This window comes from Blennius ocellaris (genome assembly GCF_963422515.1).
Source record: "Blennius ocellaris genome assembly, chromosome: 4".
Taxonomy (NCBI): Eukaryota; Metazoa; Chordata; class Actinopteri; order Blenniiformes; family Blenniidae; genus Blennius; species Blennius ocellaris.
In genome coordinates this window covers 17,355,543-17,382,989 of record NC_137653.1, presented here as the reverse complement: position 1 = coordinate 17,382,989, position 27,447 = coordinate 17,355,543, and the positions used below count along the sequence as shown (strand labels likewise).

The 27,447-nt window shown below is 43.0% G+C and overlaps 1 protein-coding gene across 1 annotated transcript in view; it reads right to left on the bottom strand.

Moving 5' to 3' along the window:
• Positions 1–17,313, bottom strand: part of plxna1b (plexin A1b) — a gene marked incomplete at its 5' end in the record, with an annotated part of 162,974 nt that extends 145,661 nt beyond the window's left edge. Inside the window, one exon of the mRNA XM_080495587.1 lies at positions 16,132–17,313. Coding sequence (XP_080351713.1) covers positions 16,132–17,313 — 1,182 coding nt within the window. The remainder of the gene's footprint in view (positions 1–16,131) is intronic.
• Between the last annotated feature and the right edge of the window lie 10,134 nt (positions 17,314–27,447).

Below are 27,447 nucleotides of genomic sequence, written 5' to 3'. Positions count from 1 at the left end.
AGCTCGCCTCCGAGCAGTGGGTGCTCCAACTCAAGCACCCCCAGTATACCTCTCAAAACAAACCCTGAAAGTCGGCTTGCCACTTGTTTCCACACCCAGTGGTCCCATGCAAAGAGCCCTACAGGTGCATTATCTCATTTTAATGCTTTTCTTTGAGCATGTTAAGTGGACTATTGAAATCACAGGCCATTCAAGCACACAAACACACAGATGCAGCCATTTCTCAAGCAAAATCCCATCATGCTGATCTTTTTTTTTTTTTTTTTTTTTTTTAATTCTTTTTAACTCTGAAGTGTTCAGTCATGCTGGTGACACGTCGGTAATGCTGGTGACCATGTGACAATATCTGCAGCATTCCAGAGTCACAAGGGGCCTATCGCCCAGGGGAATCCACTGACCCATATAATGCCTTAACCAGTCGCACAAACATGTGCGCGCACACACACACACACACGCTTGGTATAATCTATGAAGGCGAGTTAGAGTGGAAAAGACAATGAATGCTTTGTCAAACTCACATTTCTGCTGTCATACACGTCTTTAGGCTATCATTCTACTATGAGTGCGGTTTGATTGTGGCTGAAGAGGTTTTATTGAATCAGATAAATGCTTGATGACATCTTTAATAATGGCTTCTTCTCACCTCCTCTTATGAATTCCTTTTCCACTTTTCCCAGTTTAATAACATCAGAATGACAGAATAATATTTTAGTGTTTTATAATGCTTTTTTCAGTGGGGTTTTTCTTTTTTTCAGATTATAGAGCTGGAGGAACTTTTATAACATGGGTTGGACAAAAAGTCCAGACACCCCGACACTCCCAAACACGGTATTGTATTAAAACCTCTGATTCCTACTCTGACCACAATGTATTAAAATTAAAGAAAATGTGAATGGAAGTGTGATAAACAGTATTTAAGATGCCATCAAAACCTACACTGTCAGCAATAATCACTAAATTGTAAGGGATCTCTGTCCAAAACAGCTCAATACAATGAGAGAGGCTTTAAGGAGAGATGAAGCAATAACAAAACATTGATTTTCTATGAATTTAATGGTGAATTGAAAAACACTTTTTCTCTTGGTTTTCATTTTACAACTTGAACACTGTTGTCGCAATAATCTATTGTGCCGCTTTATAAAGGCTTTGTTGTGATCACGATTTACATGGCTGAGAAATACATTTCAAAATGTATACCAACATAAAAAGTCCAATTCACAGAAATAAATTACAACAGATAATACAAAATAGCCTGTAGCTTCATCATTAAAGTTGTTTATGTGCTATTCTCTAAAAGTTGGTTTCAGGTGCAGATTCGATTATAGTGTTATTGACCGTGTGTGTGTGTGTGTGACAGGATATGTTTGCCAGCTAAAGTGCAGAACTGAATGGGTGTTGGTGTGTTTACCAGAGCCAATGTACGCGTGTGCGACTTGACACACACACACACACACACACACACACACACACACACACACACACACACACACACACACACACACACACACACACACACACACACACACACACACACACACACACACACACACACACACACACACACACAGTGTTGGGGAGTGTGTAAATGGCAGTGTAATCCACAGTCTTATCACTACATCATCTGATTGATCCACACAGGAGAGAAGATAACACACCCCTCCCTCCCTCTCCACCTCTCCTCTTCCTGATCTGCCTAAATTGCCTGCAGCTCAGCACGCGTCAATAAAACATTATTCTGCTTTTTTCCCACCTTCTCACTCTTTTTCTCCGTCTCCTTCCAGCAGCTACGGTAACTGAGCAGGTGTCAATATCATCTGCCTGTCCTGCTCTCCCTCGGCCGTGCGCTTCCTTATCCAAGAAGTTTGCCTCCTTCCCTCACTCAGGTTAAAAGGGACAACAGCACAGAGGGCACTTGTTTTTCCATCCATTCATCTTCTACATCCATCTATAGGGTCACAGGGCACTACAGCCAATCCCTGGAGACTACAGGTGAAGGCCACGCGCACCCTGAATGGGTCCCCCGGCTCTTTTAAAACGGACACAAGCTCCGCTTTTGCGCAGTCGCTTTGCCTTGTACACACTCACGTGAAGCCATATTAGATTCTCCAGAGATATCAGCTCAAGTCAACAGAACGCTTGCCCCCTCTTGCTCTCTATTTTTCCCCCTGCACGGCCGTGTCACACGGTTAAAGAAACGAACAAAGAAAGAGGACATTTTAATGGAAATTTCAGCATGTAGCGGTGTGTGTGCTGAGGAAAGTGAGAGATGGAAACACACAGAGCCATTACCTGAAACAACTTTCTTTTGTAACCGCTAATGGCCAGAGGGGCAATTTCTTCACTCAGAACAAAAGGCAACACACGCACACGCATTCAACTGAGACCAACGTGGGCCTACAGGTTGTGTGTGTGTTTATTTTCTAGGTGTGCACACAGATTTCGCTTCAAGCAGTCAAACGATTCCCATCGCGGTCACATGACACCCAGCGAGGGCAATGGTTTTAAACGATGTAGCTATGTGTAAGAGATCCATCAGTCTGGATTAGAGTCAGCCTCACACTCTCACACACACACACACACACACACACACACACACACACACACACACACACACACACACACACACACACACACACACACACACACACACACACACACACACACACACACACACACACACACACACACACACACACACACACACACACACACACACACACACACACACACACACACACACACACACACACAATCCTGTGATGTCAGAGCCTCCGGGAGGCCAGTTCATAAGGGTTAATCAATCATCTATAGATGGATACAGTAGCATGCAAGACTAACTGAGTCCATAAAGGGTTCACACACAATACATAAACTGCAAAACACTAATCTAGTTGTCTGTATAGCTCACTGTGTGGCGGTGGAGGGTAAAGATGCAGTAACAGTCCTGATCCCTCAAACTTCGGTTTGAGGTCAAAAAAACATTTTACCAGGGGTTACGTCCTGAAGTGAGCTTTGCATTTCAACAAAAGAGATTACCATGTGATTTGGAACCGATATTCCGCATGAAAAGAAGAATCTTTTCTGTGTTGTCTGCAGGGTTATTGGCTTCAGACTATTTAATGTTCTGCAGACCCAAGACAAAACACTCCACGGGGATGAAGGAGTTAAGCCCGTAACCTTCCGATGACTTTGGTATGCATGAGAGGAGGTTTATTGTTTTGGTTTTCAGAGTGCATGTGGCACACTCATGACGAATCTGTGGATTTGCAGTCTGGAGGACCTTGTTTTTTTTGTGGGGTTTTTTTTGTTTTTTTTCTCCTTCCTCTACCCAGGAAAAATGGGGGGAAATTTGAGCTGGATGTTTCGGCACGAATCAATTAATTAATAATACTTTTGGGTGATTTGTAATGTGGGAAATCAAGACAAACATGTCAATATATGTGCACATGTGACTACATCAGTGTACTGTGAGCAGCTGACCAAAATGAAATGCTCCTCGAGGCGAATCTCCTTTTGCTTGTTATTTTGGTTAAATGGGCCTTCGAAATCAAGTTGCGAAGGAATGAAAATGTGACATTTATCACTGTGATTTCTCTGCAAAGGTCCACACTGTGCAACGGCAGTGAGGTGACATCAGATAAATGACTCCACAGCGTGAAGTCTCCACACAGGCAAACAGGTGAGGATAACCTAATGCGAATGGTATGAGCCAATTGTGTCAGCTCCTGTATGTACACTACATTTTGCTGTGCTCTATAAGACTCATCATGCTTGTATACAAGAAGATCACTGAATGGAATATAGAAAACAGCATATATATTTCAGAATATATTATCAGAACTATTACTTAAAAAAAACCTACCGGTAAATCAATGTTATTACACATATACAGCTGCTGTATTAACCAAGTGCCCATGAGATATTGTAAACATTTTTGTCACCCCCCCTATAAAAAAAATAAATTGCAAAATCTATAATTTATCATATATTGAAATCAATATATTTTATCTTGAAAACAATCAATATGTTTCCATCCTTTTTCCATGTCCACTTCATCCATTCATCAGATGTATTATGTTCAATTAACCTTTATTGCATATCGAGTAGATCATAAATCTTCCCGGCTTAGAAGGGGTTAACAAACAAACTCGGAGCGAACCGTTATATTTACGGCATGTACATGTGAGCTGTCAGCTGATATTCAAGGTCAGAGAGAAATATGTGACCCAGATACTGCTGATACAATATATAAGGATTGTACACACATTAAGCCAGAGTGGTCTCCAGAAACAGCTCGGGGTCAGGTGTGACAACGACTAACAGCCACAACTGCAGTGGTTCCCCGTGGGTGGAGCCGCTTCACCCACTTTACACTGGGAAATTGTGAAATACAGTCATTCATATGGCACCAAACATGTGGACACACAACTCAGCCCACAGTAACATTGACTGATTACAGATGTGTGCTGGTGAGCCTGCGCCCAAGGAAATGGTGGAATAATCATCACCCTATGATTGCTATTTCTTTAACATGTTGCGTCTGGCAAATATGTGTGGGCACACATTACGCTGACCTCAAGTGGAATTTGTCAATAGTCACCTCCATTCAGCGAAACATATGGAAACAGCAGAATACAACATGGGCCTATGTACCCCAGCATACACAGGCCTGTTGACTGAATGCAAAGCTGTGAATTGTAGCTATTAAGGTGCAAGGAAAACACGTTGGGTAAAAAAAACAAAAAAAAACAAGCATTTAGACACACGTTAATGAATTAGGTAGGGAGTTGCATCCACATCAAGTTTGTAGAAAATATTTTTATCCAGGACAAGTAGGGAGGAGAGAAAGGCATAGACAGGGCCGATTTTAATCCTGACGCCCAGATTTCAAAGCAAGCGTGCAGTTCATCGGTGTGTGCCAATGTGTATGCATGTGTTGTGTGACAGAAGTTTAAAAAAAAAAATGCTTTTCTCTCCTCACTTCGGCAGCCCTCGTCAAGTCATCAGACAAATCAATGTACTTCCAAAGCCGCCCACTGACGACATTCCGATACTCAACATGTACTTAAGTGAAAAGATTCGCCGTTATTGTTGACATGAAAGGCATGTGCACAACATGGCCTACTTCTCTGAAGAATTTGCGTGCGTGTGCGTGTGATATAAGCGAACGGAGAAGTGGACAGCGGGAGGCGAAAACAGAAAGCAAGTAAGTGGCATCAGCCACAGGAGCCACTTCTGTTGCCTGGTTTCCATATCAGATGATAAAGAGTACACTGGCAGATGCATGTGCCTCCTACCTGCCGTGTGTGTGTGTGTGTGTGTGTGTGTGTGTGTGTGTGTGTGTGTGTGTGTGTGTGTGTGTGTGTGTGTGTGTGTGTGTGTGTGTGTGTGTGTGTGTGTGTGTGTGTGTGTGTGTGTGTGTGTGTGTGTGGTGTGTGTGTGTGTGTGTGTAAGAGACTGCAAGCAGAGTGAGGGATTCTGGGAGAGGGCAACTCATAAATTACCCACAAATCTCAGCGGGGGCTTTGAACTCATGAAGACATTACTGGAGTTTCTTCAAGTAGAATAAACACAAGTAGTGCTGCCGAGAGAAAGCGCGTGCAAGTGTGTGTGTGTGTGTGTGTGTGCGTGCACGGGCCCCGGCACTCGTAGATGTGCCCTTGTGCTGATTTATACAGAGGAGCAACCCAACATCTGACGGTCGCCATAGTTACACGTTTAGAATGCAAAGTTTGTGAGGATGTGATAAGTGTGTGTGTATATCTGTAGTTAAAGTCAGTTGACATCGCTGCCACAGAAAAATATATCGCCCTTTCTTCCACAGTGATATTGAGCTGAAAGCAAACAGACAAAAACAATGAGTGGCGACTATATAGTTACAAAGAACGTCTGCTGACCTGCTGTCAGGTCAGAGAGGATTAGCGTCCTCATCACGCCCGCTCACTCTCTGCTCTGTGATGTACAGCTATTATAGAATATATCAGAAACACACATTGCCATGTGTCACAACTGCAGATAAACAAGACTGGCTCATATAGAACTGTGATGTCAAAGTATGTAAATTCAACTACTGCATATACAGGTTTGTTTCAATAAAACTTGTGAAAATGTTAACCCTGATATGGTGTGATATGGTGTTTTCACTTTTAGAAATGTGCTTTTTTTTTATTATGTACAGACAATAATTATACAATTAAATCAGTTTTGAGTGTAAGATTGACGAAAATGCAACTTATTTAAAATGTTTCTGAAAGACTTTTGTGAGAGGTTATTTAGTACAAAAGTCAACAACTGAATGTTATTTGCGAAAGAAATACCCTATAATCACCAGGTAAATGTCATATGCCAAATGTCATAGTTTGTGGACATGGGTATGTATGGAAAAATACAAATTAAAATATCTTAAAAATGGTGGATCCGAGATGTTTTTCAATTTTGGTAATACACAGAGAAAATAAAACCTTTTTCAAAATACATTTAAAAACCAAATGCCCCTGTCCACTACTTTTGAAATACTTGGTTGTACTACTTTTAATTGTTTGGACTAAAGAACGAAGAGGAAATCACACACTTGAGGTACAAATAATAGATACAGCTCCACTGAACGACATGCATTTTTCTCTTAAGAGTGCCACATCAATGAAATGCTGCTTTCCAGAAAATGCTACTTGATGCCCACCAATCAATAATTCCAAAAAAAAAGAGATGACCACACCAATTCCATAGCCATGGTCGCAGGGTAGTAATTTCTATGTTGAGTGCACTCCAGGCAGACAGTGAAACCTCAAGCAGTTGGCACCTGCACAGAGAGCCGCTTCCAAAAGCTGTCACCACATGTTTAGACCACGATCCGACTCAATGGGAGCGACAACAAAGCAGAAATGTATACGTTAAGCAGAGCGGTTACAGGGAATAAGGAGCCGGCAAAAGAGACTTCGACAATATAAGCTCACAGGTGGATTAAAAAAAAAAAAAAAAAAAAAAAGCGCTTGTGATCTAATGGACCATCAGCTGAAATCCACACGGCTTCAGAATAGTGAACGGATAGCTCTCCTGTCCTCCATCAACAACTAGCACAGGTGCCTTTTAGCAAAGAATATATATATATAGATTTTTATTGTATTTAGCGTTTAGTTTGCCAGGAGATTAATAATCCTATGTGTGTCCTGGAGGGGGGGGGGGGCGCCCCCCCCCTAGTTCTTCCTCTGGGATCCTGTGGAGAAACCAGAGTACTCAGAGGAAACCCACAGAGGGGAGAACATGCAAGCTGCACACAGAAAGGCCCAAAATTTGAACCCAAGACCGTCTTGCTGTGAGGCGAGAGCGCTAACCGCTGTTCCACTGTGCATATATACAATTGAGATCAACATCTATGGATGCTGACCAGATGTTGGTATTGACCAGAGGTGGTCTATCCTGCTCCAGAGTAAAACGACTTGGCGTGAAGCTCTGCAGAAACCCTATTGATGAGCTATTCATCATGCACGTGAGAGCAGGGACACACTGAAACCATTCAGGATTGTGGACACAATGAAAACATCCGGGTCGGTGGCCTTTCTCTGTGCAGTTTGCACAATCGGGTGGTCCAGGTTCCACCTTAAGCCAACAAACACACGTTTAAGGTTAATTGGTGACTCTAGAATTGTCCGTAGGTGTGAACATGTGAACATGAGCCTTTCACACCTCTTGATTTACTGCTGAGAAGTGAAAAGTGAAATAGACCAACACCCTTCTGATCGTACAGATCTTGCCAGAAAGGAATTGTTAAAGACATCAAAGTTTCATGTTTCTGACAGCAAACGTCCGGCTTCATTAACTGGATGCAAAAGGTAATGCTCCAAACAGCTGCAACAATTCAAAACAACAAGAAATTAAATAAATAAACAAGTAAACAAACACCCTGAGACACATCAGCATGCGCAGTACAGGCTACACACACCCCTCCCCCAATTTTCCTGATTACTCCTGATAATGATGTATGCAACACACCACCCACACACAGTGCCGATCAATACATAATTACACTGACAATTAGTATCATTAGAGTGGAGCTAGAGATGGGGATTTGTTGAGCTAAACACTCCTCAGAGAGAGAGAGAGAGAGAGAGAGCGAGAGAAAGAGAGAGAGAAAGGTCAGGGGGAAAAAAGAGGAGAATTAAGCAGCATGCACAGAGTCTGCATGGGGTCTCCTCCAAAGGTTTTCCATTGTTCTTTAATAATGGGATGAGAGAGACACTTGTGCGTCGCAGTTGGCAGCCGGTGACGGAAATCAAAACGCAATCCAGGTTCAAACTGAACAGACTCCTAATTTTTAATCAAGTTTTAAATGAAATGGCCAAATATTAACTCAAACATGACTCGTTGGAACAGACGACCTTTTTTTTTAAGACATGCCGCCCAATTGACGCCTCTCAGCTCGACTCATTTAGGCCGTCAATTAACACCGTTCATCAACTCCGGCTCAATTAATCAGGTCTAATTACTTAAACACATTTGCCGACACATCGTTTTAGATTAGGTCCGCAGAAATAGGGCCGTGTTTTACAAAGAGCACCAGTGAGTTGCATTCATTAGAACATGCTCATAATGATGGATTTAATAAGGTTAGGAGCAAGTCTCAGAGTCAATTTGTAAAACAATAGCAAATATCAGCTCAGTTTACTTAATGTGGCCTCTTGAGATGAAAAATAGTTGTCAAAATTTGAAACAAAAGGCTCTGATAATCCCCCCCCCCTTTTTTTTTTTGCTTCAATCAAGCCCAGATATAAAATCTTCAGTTTAGTTTGAGCTACACTTTGAATCACCATGTGTCTCTCAAATGCAACACATTCAATGTAAAGACAACATTTATAAATATATGACATCTGCATCCTTTTCAGTGTTGCTATAGTCAGCTTCACAAGTGCAGCTCAACAGCAACCCACTTTTCTCCACTCCTTAAAAAAAAAAAAAGTTACTTTATAGTTAATGAAAACGGTTCAGAAACAGCAGTGACTGACTGGCAAAACAAACTAATATAAAAAAAAAATTACAAAATAACTGGATTTCAACCTTTGCGTCGAATTTCACCTTTGACACTGGCGGTCAGACATCTGGCTAGTATAGCCTCACAACAAAAAAAAAAAACAACTGAAAGGATGAGATTAATTTTAGCTATGATTGATGGATTAGCTTGTGTCTAAGTTCAAACCTCCTCATCCATCAGACGACCGAGACAGCAATATGAGAATTTCAATAGTCTATTGTGTAAAAACGAGCTCCGCACCAGTACTTTCATGGATTTCTATTATCACTTTAAAGCCGGTAGCAGATGTTTTGCATGATATCCTGAACAGGTTCACAGGATTGAAGAACTTTAACATCAAGTACTGGTCCAAGTCACAAATGACCGTTATTGCCCATGTGGAAGGCAAATTTACCATTAGAAGTTAATTACCATTAATTTAATCACATTCAGGTCAAGCTCAAGACTGCAGGAAGGCAAAGAGTTTAAAGTGAACATGAACTGACGATAAAAAAAAGAATACTAAAACTTCACCACAATAATCCCACATGTTTTGTGTTGCATTTATCTTGGCAAGCGCATCGCAGTTCAGGAGGTCACGTCACAGAGTAACCCTCACAGCAGCTGTCCGGTGTATACCTTTCTTCCTTTGGTCAGACGTTTGTTTGGTCCCGTTTACGATCTGCCTCAGATCTGTCACGTGACCTCTCCGCACCGCGTCGCGCTGAACAGACCCAGAAAAGGCCTTCGGAAGTAAATCTGACCGTCGTTTTCTCCACCGCTTCAATGTTAGATTCCACAACTTCTCAGAGACTTCCTATAAATAGGAGTACTTCAATAGCTTTAAAGAGTGTTGCTCAGAAGCTCCGTGTTCCGCTTTCTGTGGAGAGAAACGGCTGGGAGTCGCCATTTAATAAGATAAATTTCAGCAAGGAGGAACATTCACTTTGCAAAGTGACCTCTGAGGAAAGAGATTCTCCGACTTTCTTTACCTTGTGTACACCTCTCTAAATTTGGGAATATTTCACACACACACACACACACACACACACACACACACACACACACACACACACACACACACACACACACACACACACACACACACACACACACACACACACACACACACACACACACACACACACACACACACACACACACACACCGCTGACATGACAGAGCAGAGCTGCTGAGGACGACAGTGCGGTGGCCAGGTGACGGACACCGATATTATTTGTGCTGTGGCCAGCGTTGAATCATGCGTTCCTCTCCTCCCTCTGCTCCTCTTTCTTCTTTCTGTCATCCCCCCGCTTTTTCTCAAGCTGTTCTTGGCAGTGGTGCTGAAAAGACTTCTGGAGCCATCACTCTTCCTCGCGCTTGCCTCTCCTCACCGTCGCTGAATCACCGCCTCTCCTTTGAGCACGCACCAGCTGCAACACTTGCTCACTCCGTGCCCGTTTCTTTAATTTGTTTTTGGGGGGGGGGTTTAATTCTCTCTACTTGCCCTTGTCCGTTTCCTCCTTTCCTGATTCCCACCTGCTAAGACATGTTTTTTTCTGTCTCTGTTACCTACCTGGATCCCATAGGAAAGCTGCCGGAGATCAGATTGACTATGACATTTGATTATTTGTGATTGATTTAACCTAATCATCATTGAAATCATCATTGAAAACACTGAAAATAATGCATCGAAATGGATGTCTCTACATTAAATTTGTTAAGGCTGTTTTAAGTAAGCAATAGTGCTGGCAGCTAAAAGAAAGAGAATGTGGATTATAAATGTCTGCTGTACGTTTAAGTCCACAGCGACCTGGTGCAATTTGTTTTAGAAATATCCACGTTTCTCTACATTCCACACTTATCTCGTTTCTTTTAATGTGCATGTTTTTTTTCTTCCTATAAATTTATTTCCTTTCCCTTCCGGACATTCCCCTGGCTTGCACGGTTATTTTCGTTCGGACCGTCTTTCTCATTTCTTCACCACCACGCCTCAAATTCCCGTACTCTCTCCTGAAAGTTGCTTTGGCATCCAACTCTTTCTCTGGTTCAGACTCCCTCTTGTACTTTCATTTTTATATCCACCCACACCCTGCACCTCTCTCTCTCTCTCTCTCTCTCGCTCTCTCATTCTTCCTCATTTATTCCCTGTGCTCACCTCTTTCCTATACCACTCTGCTGCCCATCTCATTCCACTCCCAGTTTTTTCCACGGTCTCTTTCTTGACTAACTTAGCCACTCTCCTATCACTCTTCTTTTCAGCCTCCTTCAGTGGAAACGGTGTGTATTGATCCACTCTCAAACTGGGGAGAAGGTCAGGGGTTCACTAATAAAGCTCAGGGACAAGACAGAAGCACACAGATGATACAACACACACACACACACACACACACACACACACACACACACACACACACACACACACACACACACACACACACACACACACACACACACACACACACACACACACACACACACACACACACACACACACACACACACACACACACACACACAAAGCATTTAGCACTTTGGCACTGCTACCTGGCTATAAATGTCTGGTGTGTGTGTTTGTACACTTTTATTACAGCTCCACTTCTGAATGTGTCCAAACATTTGAGTTTACAGTAAACAGCCACCGTCTCTCTGTGTTTGTGATGATATGAATCTAATGGTGGCCAGAGGCAAGACATTTTGATCCAGCTCAAACCTGAACTTCGCACCGGGTAACTGACAGAGCGCCTGGTCATCCATCATAGCTGTGTGGCCAACAGCTGTCCAGGCCTACTCAGCACTCCAACCACCCACTCTCCCTCCCCTACCCTGCCCTCTCCACCACTCCACTACAGGGTCAATCTCCACGTTATTCCCCACCCTCCACCCCCACCCTTTGGAGTATTTCCCACAGTGCCAGCACTGCATTTGAATTCCTGAAGTAAGTGAGAAAAGTCAAGAGGCGGCTCAGTGCTGAGGCCAGTATTTTAAAGGTTTGAGTGTTGTGAAGTAAAGGATTGTCAGTTTCTACTGCCAGGATCACCTGGAGAAATGGAGGAGGAATCACTTCTGTCCAGGTTTGGACAAATCTGACTTATTTATAGTTCAACTGATTAAAATAAAACAAAAAAAACAATAAAACTAAGAGGGGAAGCTCTGAGGTGACCAGTTTTAGACTAGAAGCACATTTATATTAATGTCCATTAGTGCTATGACAAAAAAAAAAAAAAAAAAAAATTCTGAACACTGAAAAACAAATGAGCATCTAAAAAATGTTCTTTAATTATTTCTTTCTAACTTGGCTAGCAATACACTCATATGAAACTTTTAATTTCAATCATTTTTTAAATTCCCAATGTGATGATTATGGCCTCTGGTTAAAAAAAACAAAAAACAAGAAAATATTGGTTGAAATATTCTAATATTTTGATGTTCTATTTTGGTGATTGTCATGTTAAGGCAAAATTGAAAAGAACACATGAGGCGTGTGGAAGTTTATATGAAAGTTTCCCTCTTTGAGATGGATCTGTACGGCAATCACATAGAAAAATATAATTAGTTAGTCAGTGTTTACTCAAATAACAAATTAAAATAAATCCACTACACTATAAACTCAACAGTTCACCTTAAAAAGGCATTGAAACATTGCAACATTGCGAGGTTATTATTGATCAAGTCTGGTCGTTCTCAGCTACATTTATGTTTACTTGTGTTGCACAGCATCGACTCCCACGCCGAAAAATGATGCAAGATTTTTAAATCCCCCGGGACTCTGGCTGAGGTTGAGGTCAGTAGTGGGCAGCTGACATTGGGTCAGAGCTGAGGGGCAACGTGGCCGACACCATTAACCTGGGACTGACCTCTCAGGCCTGGCTGCTGTCACCAGGTCAGCCTCTCAGCTTATGTGCAAGGCTTTTACATCACCGCTGATGACAGCTTAAATGGGACGACAGTTTCTGAGGTGATGTTTAAGTGACGAAGAATTATAACGGGACGTAATCCTTATCCCAACCCCCCCAAAAAAACATGGTAGTAACCATGGCAACAAGGCCTACTAAAGCAGGAATAGAAAGGTGGGACAGAGTAAGATGTGAGGAGAGAACAAACACAAATTAACAGTGGTGGAATTGAATCACAGGAATGAAGGTAAACATGAAGGCTCCAGCATTAAAAACAGGCTGAAGAATCTTTTTCTGAGACACTTTGAAAAGCAAAATCACCTTCGAATTAAAAGAAAAATTATATAATATTTGTGTGAGCAAAGGAGAAATAGCACAGGACTCGCTTGTACTCAATGCATACACTCTTGATAAAGCTAATACAGTCTGGTTTGTTAGTGTTATTTGCATTTGGAAAATACCACAAAAGAAAAACTATTTCATGATGCCATATGGTCATGTGAACCATGCCAAGAGCTCACAAAATCTTTCACAGACAATCTGGAAAATGTATCTGCTATTGCACACAATTACATTTTTATAACATCTACAGAAATTCTTAAATAGTCATAGTCTAAACCAGGGGAGTCAAACATGAGGCCCGTGTGTCCAGGAAACGACCTCACAGATTATAAAAGAAAATACAAAGGAGCCATCGTCTTCACTGTATTTTACCAGAAATGATCAAGAAAATAGTTTTTATGTTGAAATTGCAGAAATTTCCAGTACTAATTGTATTGATTTTTGAAAAATTCACTTTTTTTAAACCTCAGTGTCACAACAAATAAAAACTTTAGAATTCAAGGTTATTATGACACTCGAGATGAAATGGAGTTGTATGTGGCCCCTGAACTAAAATGAGTTTGACACCCCTGATCTAAACCACAAGGCACGCATGTCTTTTGCATTTTCAAAAAAAGAATGAGCTGGGATCGGCTCCAGTGCCTCGTGACCCTGAATAGGATAACAAAGATAAAAGACGGATGGATGGAGAAGTAAAGACACTCTTTCAATTGATGAGAATTGAAAATGAAGCCTGGAATGACAGAGAAGTTGAAATCAAAATTTAAGAAATTGCTGTCCTCTTTAATTTTTTGAGAAGCAAGAAAAATGAACATGGCCAGAATGTGTCATGTAGAGAATGAAGTATTAAGATTTGAAGTTAATTTACCAGTTTGACAAATCTCCACTGATTAAATGACACTTCACTACTGTCTCCCTCATGAAAAGACAGAAAAGTTAACTGTCATCACAATGACAATCTTAATGAAAGTCTGATACAGGTGACAGTAGTTAATTAATATCCTGTCTGCCCTCTGTGCTGTTCACACCATTCACATTTTATCAGCCAGCAATACACAAAATTTGTCAGGAGCTGCAGTTTCATCGCAGTTTCGCCTGGAATCCTATTGCCTGCTTCTGAGTCTTATCAAAAACAAACAACACACCACATTTGAGGTTGGGTCTCATCTATCTGGAGTTATCGTGGCAGCATTACTGAGTAATACAACACGCATTTCCATCCCTGCCCAGTGCAACAAAGTTATCTGCCTCGCACAATCACTTACATAAAAAAGGCATTTCACTGGGCAGCAAAGTAAGACAGCAGGCGCCACATAAAAAGGTAGACTCACTCTCTTATCAGCTTTCTGAACCAATACTTTCTGCAGCACCCGTACAAAGGTCTAATTGATATAAATGAGAACGCCAGAATTTTGGCCTCGGAGCTATTGTCAGCGTGATGAGTTCTCCGAGCGAAAACAGCCACTGAAAAAGAGAGACGACATCTACAGAAAAAGACAGGAGGAGGGAAGAAAGGGGAGGTCTCGTCTGGGTCATTCACATCACTTGCACCAGCACAAAACGCACACCTGTGCACTCAAGCTAATGAAGACCTACAAAAGAAAAGTGTGCTGTTCTTACCAACATTCATACTCTATTAGATGCAGCACAGGGCAGCGAGTCTGTGTGTGTGTGTGTGTGTGTGTGTGTGTGTGTGTGTGTGTGTGTGTGTGTGTGTGTGTGTGTGTGTGTGTGTGTGTGTGTGTGTGTGTGTGTGTGTGTGTGTGTGTGTGTGTGTGTGTGTGTGTGTGTGTGTGTGTGTGTGTGTGTGTGTGTGTGTGTATCACAGACACCTGCTGTTAAAATGGAGTTCACTGACATTTGCAGAAAAAGCTTTAAAACGGGTCCATTAATTAAGCTATTTTAAAGGGTCGAGCAGGATGGGGTGGATGGGTGGGTGATTTCTCAAGAACATGCAGGATGGAAGATGCGTTTGTTGAGACAGGTGGTCAACTGAGAATGTGGGACACTTAAAATGTTGATAAAGATTCGGGCAAATGTAGCTTGAAGAAAGCGTGCAAGGCAGTTCAAAGACAGACACAGCACAATGACTTATTAAAATCGGTGCCAAAGTGGCGCGTCCAATGGACAAAACTGGGCTGTGTGCTGCCGCGAGGTCTCCAGCGTGAGTGCATCTCTGTGTATCCATGTAAGCCCCGTCTGCTTTAATGCATGCAGGGCCATGCACTGTGGATCAGATAGTAAAAACCTAGTCCAACTCGTGCTATTCCTCAGGATCTCACACTGCAGTGCACCCACCCATACTGTGTATAGAGGTGTGCAGGGGGGGGGTTCGTCCTGAGTGACATTTCACAAATCCAGGGGACTGGGCTAATGATGTCCCTTGTCTGACTAAATCAAAGGACCAACGGGGCTGTGGCGGGGGCAAAACTGAGAATAAAAAGTGAAAGGGAGAGACTAGGGAAAAGAAATAAACCTTTATATACTTCATTGTATTAATCACTGCAGGCCCGCAAGCTGTATTTTTTTTTTTTTTACTCAATGAATAGAACATAGTGAGACTGACACACTAGTACAACTGCAGCCAAAAAGACACAGCCTGTACAAATGGAGAAAACTCCAAGAAATTAACACATCAGGATTTTGTTTTCAATAATTAAATGATTATTGCATTTCCCAATGTGTGAAGGTACAATCAATCCATCTACATATATGAAATACGTTTACAAACACACTGGCACTTTTTACTGTACATTCACATTTTTCTTTAAGGGCACTTATGCTTTAAGGGTCATAATTTAGTAGAGCAACTCATCTAAACGCTCAAAGAAATCAATGTCTTGAAGATGAATTGTATAAATCTACGGGAGTAGAAAGGTTTGAGCTTACCGAGTTGATACAGGCGAGCTCCTTATTAAGCAGCCAGGGTAAGGAGAGTTTCCCATCTCCTCTGTAACAGGACTGAATCCTCTCTTTGATCTTCTCCTTTATCCTCCTCAGGGTGAACAGACACAATGCAGACTCTTTGGGTGGTTTGGCCCGATTCTTCTGACCCTGAGAGAAAACCGTGAACAGGATGTCTTCATTTTCCGAGATCCCCAGAGAGTTGGCCAGCTCCCGGCCTGGTCGGGCCAAAAAGGCATCCTGCACCAGACGGTATTCCACACCGTCTTTGGTGCAGCCAATGGGGAACTCGACGTAGGAGTAAAACTTTGGGTCGTCCACACACAGACGGACAATTTTAGAGGTGAAGAACTGCTCTCCGCTGGCGTCGGGTGACGTCAGCTGGGTATCGAGCTGCATTGTTAGGTAATAGACAAACTGTTCACTGCTGAAGCTGTAAACATAATAAATGTCGAAAGCAGGAAACTTGGACAGGGTATCCGAAGGGATCTTCAGCTGAGAGGAGACGAACTCATCCTGATAGACGAAGCTGAACATGTCAGCATTCTCCTCGTTCTCCATCAGTTTTCGGCTCGATAAGGTGGGGAAGTACTCAGACTTGCCATCAATAGGTGTTCCGATGAATAACTTACTGGTAGGACTTTGGGGAGAGCTTATAATGACTCCTGACATGGTACCTGACTCGGCCACACTGGAGAGGTAGTGCTCCTTGCGGTGGTGTGGCTCGCCAAGCTTAAAGAGGTCATCCAGACGCAGGAACTGGCAGATTCCCTGCGAGGTGCTGCCACAGGCAATGAGGCGGTTCTGTGCGTAGTCTATAAGGAGCAGCTTGTTCACATTGGGGGTCTGGGCCAAGTCATGCGGGCAGGACTGCACACTGGGCGGAGGGTAGCACTTCTCATTGTCTACCACTGGGCCAGTCATATGGCTGCGCAGTTTAGTCAAGTTGCTGGAAAGCTTGAAAATCCAGTTGACAGCTCCTACATAAACTTCACCAGTCTTGTTGTGAATAGCCAGATGTGTGAGCCAACACTCGGGAGGAGCGAATCGTTTGAAGGGTGGGGGTTGTCCTCCAGAGAAGGATGAGCTCATGATGAGTAAAAGCCCCAAGAGAAGAAACACGTTCCCTTGACCGGGGGAAGCCTCTGACCGAGCTAGGGGACACATATCTAGGCTGTCCAGAGACGAGACTTAGGGGGATGGGGAAGGGAAAAAAAGGAGGAGGAGGAGCAGCTCTGGTACCAAGTCCCAAGTCAGGATTTTTCTTCTTTTCAGCTCAACTCGGGAGGAATAAGGATACACAGCTTGAGAGGTGGATCAGGGAAGGAGAAACAAAACTCCTATTGATCCACAGTCCTTGTCTCAGCGTTGTGAGCAGTCATCAGGATCACCTTCATCCAGAGAGGCACAAGGTGGGAGCCCTGGAAGGACAAAAGAAAGAAAGAAAAAAAACATATTTAATGTCAAAGAAACATTTCCTATTGATTATGCATCAAGGAGGCAGAAGGACCTAAAAAGCTTGCAAATAGAGCCAAAATTAGAAAAACATTCAACTTGACATTTTGCCCGAGTGATAAATAAATGATAACGAATAAAATATGGAAGGCAAATGTGTGTCGGCATTTAATTATGAGTGAAAATGCAGGGGTAGGCCTGAGCTGGTTATTAAAGGCTCTGCACACATAATACCAGTCTGGGATTGAGTTATAGATACAACACTGGACTCTTTAATATTTCATAACTTTGCCAATCACCATGGTGGCTTTGAAGGAGGCGAGTTCTTGGGGGGGGGGGAACGCCAGTGGGCACTATTACATTGACAGCAAGCAATTTATGGCCAGATTTTCTTGATAGCTTTCTTGTGGTCAGTCGAACAATATCAGCCCACCATCCAGTTCCCCATCATTGTATTTACTCCTGCAGTTCTGGCATCTGTAAACAGGTGATGTGTTCCTATGGCAGCACAGCAGGGAGCTCCAACACAGCATCTCAACTCTGACCACATACATTTTCATATATGGTAAATGTAATTTACAGTAAAAGACATGTGACAACCCTCAACTGTGATATATGCTGAAAATACATTGGCTGAGTCTATGTGAAGGGTTCCTGTTTTACGCCACACTCCTCCAAAGCCAATCATGCCCCCACCTTTCAGAAAGCAATCAAAGCCAGCTCGCTCAAAAAGCCTGCCAGTTTCTTACTATTCAGTCACCGACCAATGTCACCACAGCCATTTTCAAACCAAAAGCTGCAGTGAATCACACACGAGGACCACATTGTCGTCTTGAGAAGACCACCGGCTTCGTTGGTACAGGGTCCATCAAAAAATTATAATCTCCCCTTTTCAATGACAATATGACAATATCTGACAAAGAGCCCAGGCTAAATAAATGTATAATAATACATATTATCTTTTAATATGGATCCTCACATCGTATATGTCAAGAATAGAATAGAAAGCATAAAACAGCAACATGTTTTTTTGTCTGTAGTTATTAATCACTGCACTGCTTTGATGTGTGATAAACCTTCAAACCTATACTTGATGTATTTTCTCGTGATTTATTCATCTTGTTAACAGCACCTGTGGTGACAGGCCAATACTAACTAGGCTGTGTTTTTCTTTCTTTTCTTTTTCCGGACACTATTTTCACACTCCACGCTTCTTTCCGCACTACTGTCATTGTCCTCTCTCGACAGCTAATTCTGAAAGATGAAGAGCAGGAGCTCCACAAGCACATTTACGCAAGTCGGCTTTCATTTATGAGCACAAATATATTTCACGAGGCGCACAGTATACCTTGCAGCTGACAATACACAACAGAAGGGGCACATTAAAGGGCAGTAGTGAGATCATTTAATGGGGACAGCAATATTACAAGTAAAGGTCAATAAGGAACAGAAGAGAAGGAGTCAAATAAGGAATATGTGCTCCTCTCAGTGTCCTACAACAATACCATGATGACGACGAGCAAGGCGCACGCTGTTACTTGACAGGCCAATCATGTTCCTGCAATAGCAGGACATTAGTTCTCCTGTAAACGCTGATTATGCAAAACAGGATGCAACTCACCCTGGGACCCCTCACTATGCTTTCACCTTGACTATCAAAGAGTCTGTGCAAAGGCTGTTTTACAACCGTATAGAATCGGAGAAGATGAGGCACAACAGTGAGATGAGGAGGGTCAAAAGGTAGAGAAAAGTAGGGCATGAGGGAGGCAAAAACGTGAAACGGATGAGAAAAAAAAAAAAAAAAAAAAAAAAAAAACAGGACCTAGAGAGGTGATGTAAAGGGGAGGTGGAGGCTTTTGTTTCTCATTTCTGTTATGCATTATCTCAATTCCCATCTCCCTTTCTCCTTCTGTGAGCCACTCTGGAACAAAGATTTTTGTCTATCACTTTGTAAGCATTCAGGTCAGGGAGCGCAGTCTGTTTGTTTCAGTGGGAGTTTATTTCAATTCTATTTTTTTTTCCTGCTCTGTACAGCTATAGTTGGAAACGTAGGCACATAAGAGGGAGGCAGAAATGTGCTTTTGCAAGAACTAAAAGAATCAAACACCTAAGTAAGTCATTGGACTGGTCATCACATTTGGTCTCTGCTGCAAATAGTAGGCAATAGAAACCGAGTGAGCGGGAGAGATGAGAAGTAGTAGGAGAGTTCACATATTGGCAAACCGTAGTTTAATGGATTCAAAGTACCCAAATTCAGAAAGAGGCGGTGTGCTTCAATTTTCTACACATGAAAGGAAATAACACGAATGTAGTGGAAGGAGGAAAACCAAACCAGAAGAAAGAGAAGAGCAAAAAGGTGAAAGGTAAGAGATGGACAGATCCCTTGACAGAAAGAGAAAGAATGGCAGAAAGTTGAGTGAGAAGAGAAAAAAAAAAAGGCTTCTTCTCCATTTTATTCAGGGCTCTACCTTCACTTGAAACTAACCTTGTGGATCGAGACACCTCAGAAGGAAAGTGCCGACAGAAGGGCCTGAGCCGCAGTTATCAGATATACCCCGACTCTCTACTCTGCCAGATTAAAACGGCTTGGCGTGGATCACAGCCTCTCCGACATAAGCAGCCGCAATAAAGTGACGAGCCAGCCTATAAAAAAACTAATTTCTTGCTCAACGGTACAGTCGCGCCATGCGATGAGAGCAGATGTCAATTTAAAGTGTGGCAGCGCATAGGGAGGCCGGCTGCCTCATTTTCCTTTGTCATTTCCAAGTGAGGCAAAGACACAATGAGGCAGGGTGAGCAAGTGTGCAAATGAGAGAGCCTGATAAAGAACGAGAGAGGACCTGAAGGGAGGGGGGGGGGAAAAAATCGTCCCTGCAGTAATTCCTCTTCATTTAGGCCAGCCACAGCTTGATGTAAGAGAGTGTGAATCGCACAACAAATTGCATCTAGGGGTCTGTGGCTGCTTGTTATCTGTCTGAGCAATAAGACAATGACATCAAGAAACCTGCTTTTACAAATAAAGGTTAATGAAAAGACGATGCGGAGGCATCCGACTCCATATTATAAACTTCACAGCTAAAACCCGAGGAAACGGGATCGCACTGATAACGTCTTTGCTCGCTCACCTTCGATAAGCCATTTTTTAACCTCCTGTCACAGCCGACACGCCCAGCCGGTAGGGATGCAGTTTTTTCCCCACTCAGTATCATGCGCACATTTATCCCCCCCTCCCATCTCAAATTTCTCAATTTTCCTTCTCAGCTCTTATCCCTCCATACCCTCTTCAATTTCAATTTCCTATACAGCTAAAGTGAAATGGTGGGAAGAGAACTGGGAGAAGGCTGTGAAGCCATATCTGGCACCATCAAGGAAAAACATGTCAATCATTTTGGGCTGGAGCGTGTCTGTGGCTTTGGGAATGGCCAGCCACCGTATCGGGAGGGGAGTGAGGGAGGGAGCCAGGCCTGTTATCACATCAGGGAAAAGCATTAAGAAGCAGCGGGCTGTAAGGGGCCGAGTTGATTGGATTTGATATCGGCACGTCCTATCAATTGATGGTACTGTAGTACTTCCTTATGGGCGTCAGGAATTGGGATGAGAGGTTAAAGGGAGGCAAGGCGGGAAGCCAAGCAGGCACAAGTCCTTCCAGCTTGTAGCTTTCCCTTTGCTCATTTTAGTTCAAGACAGATTGGGTGCTTGTGTGTTTCTATGCACATTGTGAGGATATTCCATTGGGCTGTTGACGTGGTGAGCCGGATAACTCCCCCTCTCGCCCAACTCTCCAAAGCAGCTCAACCTGTCCGTTCAGATAATGGTCGCCGTTCAGAGCGTAAAGCTGTGCTGATTTATTGCCAGTGGCATATCAATTACCGCAGTCCACACCGGAGGGGTGAAAGAGAAGGAGAAGGTAGCGAGAGAGAGGAAGATGATGAGAGAGGAAGAAGTGCGGCGTTCAGATGAATTTGTTGCCCTCTGCGTGGCGTCAACGTGTGGGTCACAGCTGGGATTACGGGAGGAGGAAAAGGGGAGTACTGGGTATTTAAGTGAGCAGTAGTTTGACAAAATATTGGAAAAGCTCTGACAATTTATGCAAATTCATTTCCTGCATACACAAAGTCAATTATTGAAGCCCAACCATAACATTATCATGGAGGCGAGTGAAAGACACACTGGGCACCTTGCAAGTCACACCCTCACTGCCTGCTGCTATACTTGTAGAATATTTATTGCTGTATATTATATGAATAAATGGGAATTATTCAATGGATATATTTCTTACACTGAGCTATACAATTTCAAATTTTAGTGAAAAATCATTCAAACCGGAGTGAAAAATCATGAGGATAAGTATCATCTGACAACAGCTAAAGATATCAGTCGCCTCATTTAGCATGCGTGTTAATTTTCTACATGTTCGGGCTCCCAGACATCATAGAGGGCAGCACTCCACATCTGTGATCATATTTTTACTGCTCCAAGAGAGGTGTGAGAAACCTGATCGAAGGTGTTCACCCGGTTTCCAGAAAAATATCAAAGAAGTTGCACTCACACTTTAATTTCACATCAACCTTTTTACATGCAGCCATGTGAACCAATTTGTTCTTGACCGTATGTTGCTATAGATGTAGAAAGTGTGTCATTATATTTGTACGGCAGCCTTACAGTATTTTTTTTTATTATTATTATTGAGTTGTCTTATGAAAATCTGTCAATAGACATGACTTTATTAATTTCAGTGGTAGTTTCCAGACTTGAGAAAGCTCCACAATAGCAGCAAGTTGGGAATACATTCCAAAGGCATGGGGTATATAGTGAATACTCAGGGAAATGCATAGATATTTTCCCCACAGTGGTCTGTGGGGAAAATGTGTGACGAGTGTAGTCAATTTGTAATGCTATCTCCTTTTCTATTAAGATGTATTTCAATAGTATATCTACATATATACACACACATATAGAAGGACTCTCTTGAGTCTACTTCCCCTCTTTCTCCACCACATCTAGCACATAAAAGTGGACCTTCTGTGGGGGAAAACCACAAAGAATCATCCAATATGTCAAAACACAAATGTGCAAATGCTAAATGGGTCTCTATCTTAATCTGCCCTCCACCTCTTCACTCAGCAGCTAACACACTCCAGAGACTGGATACTAGCCCAGGGGAGGAAAGAGAGAAGCATGAGGGGGCGAACAGCACAAGTAGGAGGCAGGAAGCGTGTGGAAGGGGAGTAGTAGAGAGGGAACGGGGTTGGATGGGTAGAGAAGAGATAGGGGAGGGGGGGGGGGGGTCCTAGCTATGAAGCCTTAATCCTCTCCCAGGGTCTGCCTAATCTCACCGTTGCTATCTGCATATGGGAAGAATGGATTACCATCCCCCGACACACTGCCGGGCGATATTGACGGGAGGGGAAATGGGTGGCAATCCCTGGACAGACAGCATATTCGGTGACAGACGGACACACAAAAGATAGTCTACAAAAAGTTCTTAAACTGCCGAGGGAGTAGGATCCTTCTGATAGATTTCTGAAAAAAATATACAACATACCCAGCACATACAGCCACCTAAATACATACGCCATCTATAAATATGTCTAATACCGGTACATGCATCTGCTGCAGGTAAGCAAGGTGCATGCTGGTCATTCGCAGCCTGGTTATCCAAACAGTGTGACATATGTCCTAATCAGAAGCTGTCTCAGGGGATGAGAGGTACAGGACGGGGGGTCAGCCCACCACTCTAAATCACTCTGAAGCTTAGAGTCTTCTAAACGCAGTACAAAGTCAAAGCCCACTGCAACAAATCAATCACTTCTTTACTGAGGATTAATGAATTATCATCCCAAAAAAAATAAAACACACCAAAAACCCCGACTCCATCTGCTGCTGTACATAGACATTTGTTTGCAGTGACTCCTTATTCTGCTGGATGGCAGATAAGTAATAATAATAGCAAATATGATAAGCAACTGTTGTGTGCCTGCACGGCCAATGCAGCCAAAAACAATCCCTGTAAGCTCGAACAGACAGTTTTGTGCCATTATTAAATGACAAAAATGCATTTAGTGATGAGAGATATTAGAAGGACAGTTTCAATGACAACCATCTTACTGATGTTTTCGACTGAAACAGCACGCCAAGAAAAATGTCAGAGGAGGTACCACTAATTTCTAAGAGGTGGGGACAATAAAGCAGCATTGTGTATTATGGTATCTTGTATCATTTCCTTCCTGCCTTGGCTGGAGGAACAGGCTGACTGGCAAGCCTTGAGGCGCATAAAAAGCCCTTACGAGTTCTGTTTTAGTGCCAACGTAAATCAGTTTCAGGAGGACAAGCGCCCGTGCCCTTTCCCTCTCTCTCTTTGTGTGGCAGGTGGTCTGCCAAAACAAATGCCTTGTTGCAGAGTACAAAAGTAGTGCGAGTTGGAGGTACTGGGGCACTTGCACAAATTGAGCCTGTTGTCGTTAAAACACCTTGCTGTGCTTACGTTCGAGCCATCAGTCGAGCCAGACTGATTAAACCTGATCTGGGCTTGACTGGTTTGCAACCCTGGATGTGAAGGAGTTGTGAAAAAGCTCCAGAGTTGAAACAACAGACTCAAAGAGCATTCTTGTCCCACTCTGTATTCATTTTCCTCAAGTGTGTCAGCCTGGGATAAACTCTTTACAGCCGCTGCTTTACAAGCCAGAATAATGGAATTTGAAGATTGTAAAAACACTTCTTTCCCCCCCCCCCCCCAAGTGAGTCACTGTCATTAAACAAACGATAATAGATGGTCATTTAAAACATGGAAGAAGACTTTACACCACAGTCTAGTTAAGTCTGTTCGTTTAATTCCTCATATGAGCAATCGTCTTTTCTTACTTTCACTGGCCTCCTCCATTTGGTTTCCCGAGCTTGAATTAGTAGCCTGTGCAAGGACAAAGTTAGAAACTGCCGAGCCATATACTACCACGTTCAAGGTCTGGAGTGGCAGTAAGTACAAGGACAACTGACACCCAGTGTGTGAGAGTGTGTGTGTGTGTGTGTGTGTGTGTGTGTGTGTGTGTGTGTGTGTGTGTGTGTGTGTGTGTGTGTGTGTGTGTGTGTGTGTGTGTCAGCTGCCACTCTGAGACAGTAGACAGACTGTGGGCACTAGATCACAGGAATTCTTGCTCTCCTCATTCCCGGCAACAGTGAACGTGCACACACACACACACACACACACAACCCCTTGTGTTTTCAGAGGTAAGTGGGATTATGCGGCGACATACCTCACTTCAACCACACAGTATAATACATGCATGTGGCTGTGTGTGTGGTATTCAGTCTTAACTTTACAGCTGTGCACAGTTGCCCTGCTCTACCACCATTTGTTGAGTGTGGGTCTGTTTCGCATGGGAGACACATAACGCTGCCTGCTTCTCTCATGCAGATGAAGGTGCTCTTTGGGTCTAAAACGGATTTTAAGTGAAATGATTCCAACAAACGTGCCCTCAGAAGGTTATTCTGAAATGGAAGACCTATCCATGGCAAAAAAAGAGCCGGGTGCTTTTGAACAACGGCAATAAATGGGCATGTACAGGTGCAATCGCCTCTTTTCTTGTGGATACTTGAGTGAGTTTGAGTACTCATTGTATTCAAACTCATTTAGGATACTGTGTCCTCACTGGGACAAAAAAGACAACTTAATATGTGCTGAGATATTGGAGTTCCTTTTGCACTTTGGGCATATCTGTGTTACGTGTTGGCTATTTTCCTTTATAGTCATCTTTCTGTTGTATAATGTCTTTTGTATTGATTTGTATTCCTTTGAACAGTTGTTCCACCTTTATAAATATGGACTTGTGGAAAGTAGAATGGTTCCCCTAACAGGGAGGCAAAGCTTGGAAAAGATAAATTGCATTTTTTTTTTAGATTTCAAACAGACATCTGCTGTGGGTGATGTGAAAGATATTATGAGGTACCATAGACGCACAAATTCCCTGCCATTCTCAGCCCTTTTCAAGCGCTTTGTGATGGCTGGGTGAAACATGCCACAGTCTCAGTGCTCTGCACACTTTGTCTGATTTGGCTGGCGAACACATTATTGGATGCCCCAAGCTGTCTCCCAGGCAGGCAGCCCTGGTAATTGCAATAATACATGAAGAGCAGACAGACTATATTTGTCTCCCCTCTTTACATCTACCCCGATACCCTTCATCCAATCACCCTCCTCTTTCATCTTTGATTCCTTCACCCAGTTTTGCCCAAAAAAGCTCAGATCTCTTTGTGCATCTCCTCGGGTACTCCACCTTTCAGACTGGTAGCAGTGAATTACGCCAACTAAAACACAAATTACTCAAAGCCTAAATTTGAAAACATGTGCGAGGAAGAGTCTTCCCCTCCCTGCATCTTCTCTCGGGGGTGAAATTCCTGACAAAACAAAAGCCTTCATTCCAGATGCGAAGCGGGAACGAAGCAGAAGCAGGCATCACGCAAAGCCTGCCCACATTTCAAAAAGGAGCACACAGACACACACAAACACACTGATGCAGCCACCGTCAGATTAGTGGTTTACTCTTAATCTCTCCACTGTATTTGTGCGGCGGGGTCTTCTTTCTTTCCATGACAAATCCTGCATCCGTCTGTGTGTGTCTCCGTGTGTGTGTGTGTGTGTGTGTGTGTGTGTGTGTGTGAAGGTGGGAGAGGTATGCAATATGTAGGTCAAGGCTTCATAGTAAGACTCACAAAGTAACTCGGCTATAGTTTACCTACAGTTTAACATTTCACCACCAGCTAAAGAGGGGGAAATCACATTGAGCCTGTATTATTGTCTAACACATAAAGCTAGTGTTGTTTCTGTTTGACATGGCTTTAGCAGAGCCACAGCAAAGACTAATAATCAGAGGCGGTGATGACATGTAACGGCAGGCCGTTAAACTCAGACAGACGTACTGGGGCTGCACAGGGTGTACGTCGGGTTTCTCCCCGAGCTGAAAGGACATGCGTCTGATGTCATCAATGTGCAAATATAGATCGCAGGTGTAATTATTAGTGTGTACAAGTGTCTCCTATGGCCTGGTGGTTAGCAGAGGTTAGCAGTTTGCGTGTGCGAGCTTTCTCGGTGTATCCCCGTCTCCCTAAATTGCCTGTGTGTCTTTGTCTACGTACATTTGTCCAGTGGCTCTGCTTACTCTGCTTTTGACCGTAGTCAGCAGGAGTAGGCTTCAGCCCCGGCATGACTCTGAACTGAATAAAGCGGCATAGAAAAGACACAGACATTCATCTACCATCCTGATCATTTTCATCACAATGCTCTCTTTTTGGGGCTCTATATGCCGGCTACAGACATTGCGTCTGATTGTATGAAAAATGAATACATGTTCAACAGTTCAAGAGGAAAATGTTAAAAATGTAGTGAACATCAATAAAAAAAAAAAAAACTCATAGAACTATTGTTCTTTGACTTGTTGAGATGTTACTCTGCTCTCCTATTAGCCGTTGAATTGATGTTGAATAATTCAGCTTTTCGATGATCCAAGTCGCAACTTGAAGCTAATTATTTGGCATAAAGAAACTTCCTCTCCACTCTATGCACATAATTGCAGTCATTGGGCCTTGGACCTTGACCGCTCTGATAAAACAAGGCTGACTTAACAGTCAACACACACTTGAACGCCTCCTGTGTGGACACACAGATGAAGGATATTGCTGCTGAGTGAGCTGCACACAGCGAGGCCATACCAAACAGTAGAACAGAACATCAGTCAAGTATTTAATTTTTTGTGTTCAAATTTGGCATTGGTGCTGTGAAAAAGTGCAAACCACAGAGAAAACCACAGCGATTATTACCAATTGCACACATTACAGTTTTAATATCCAATTCAG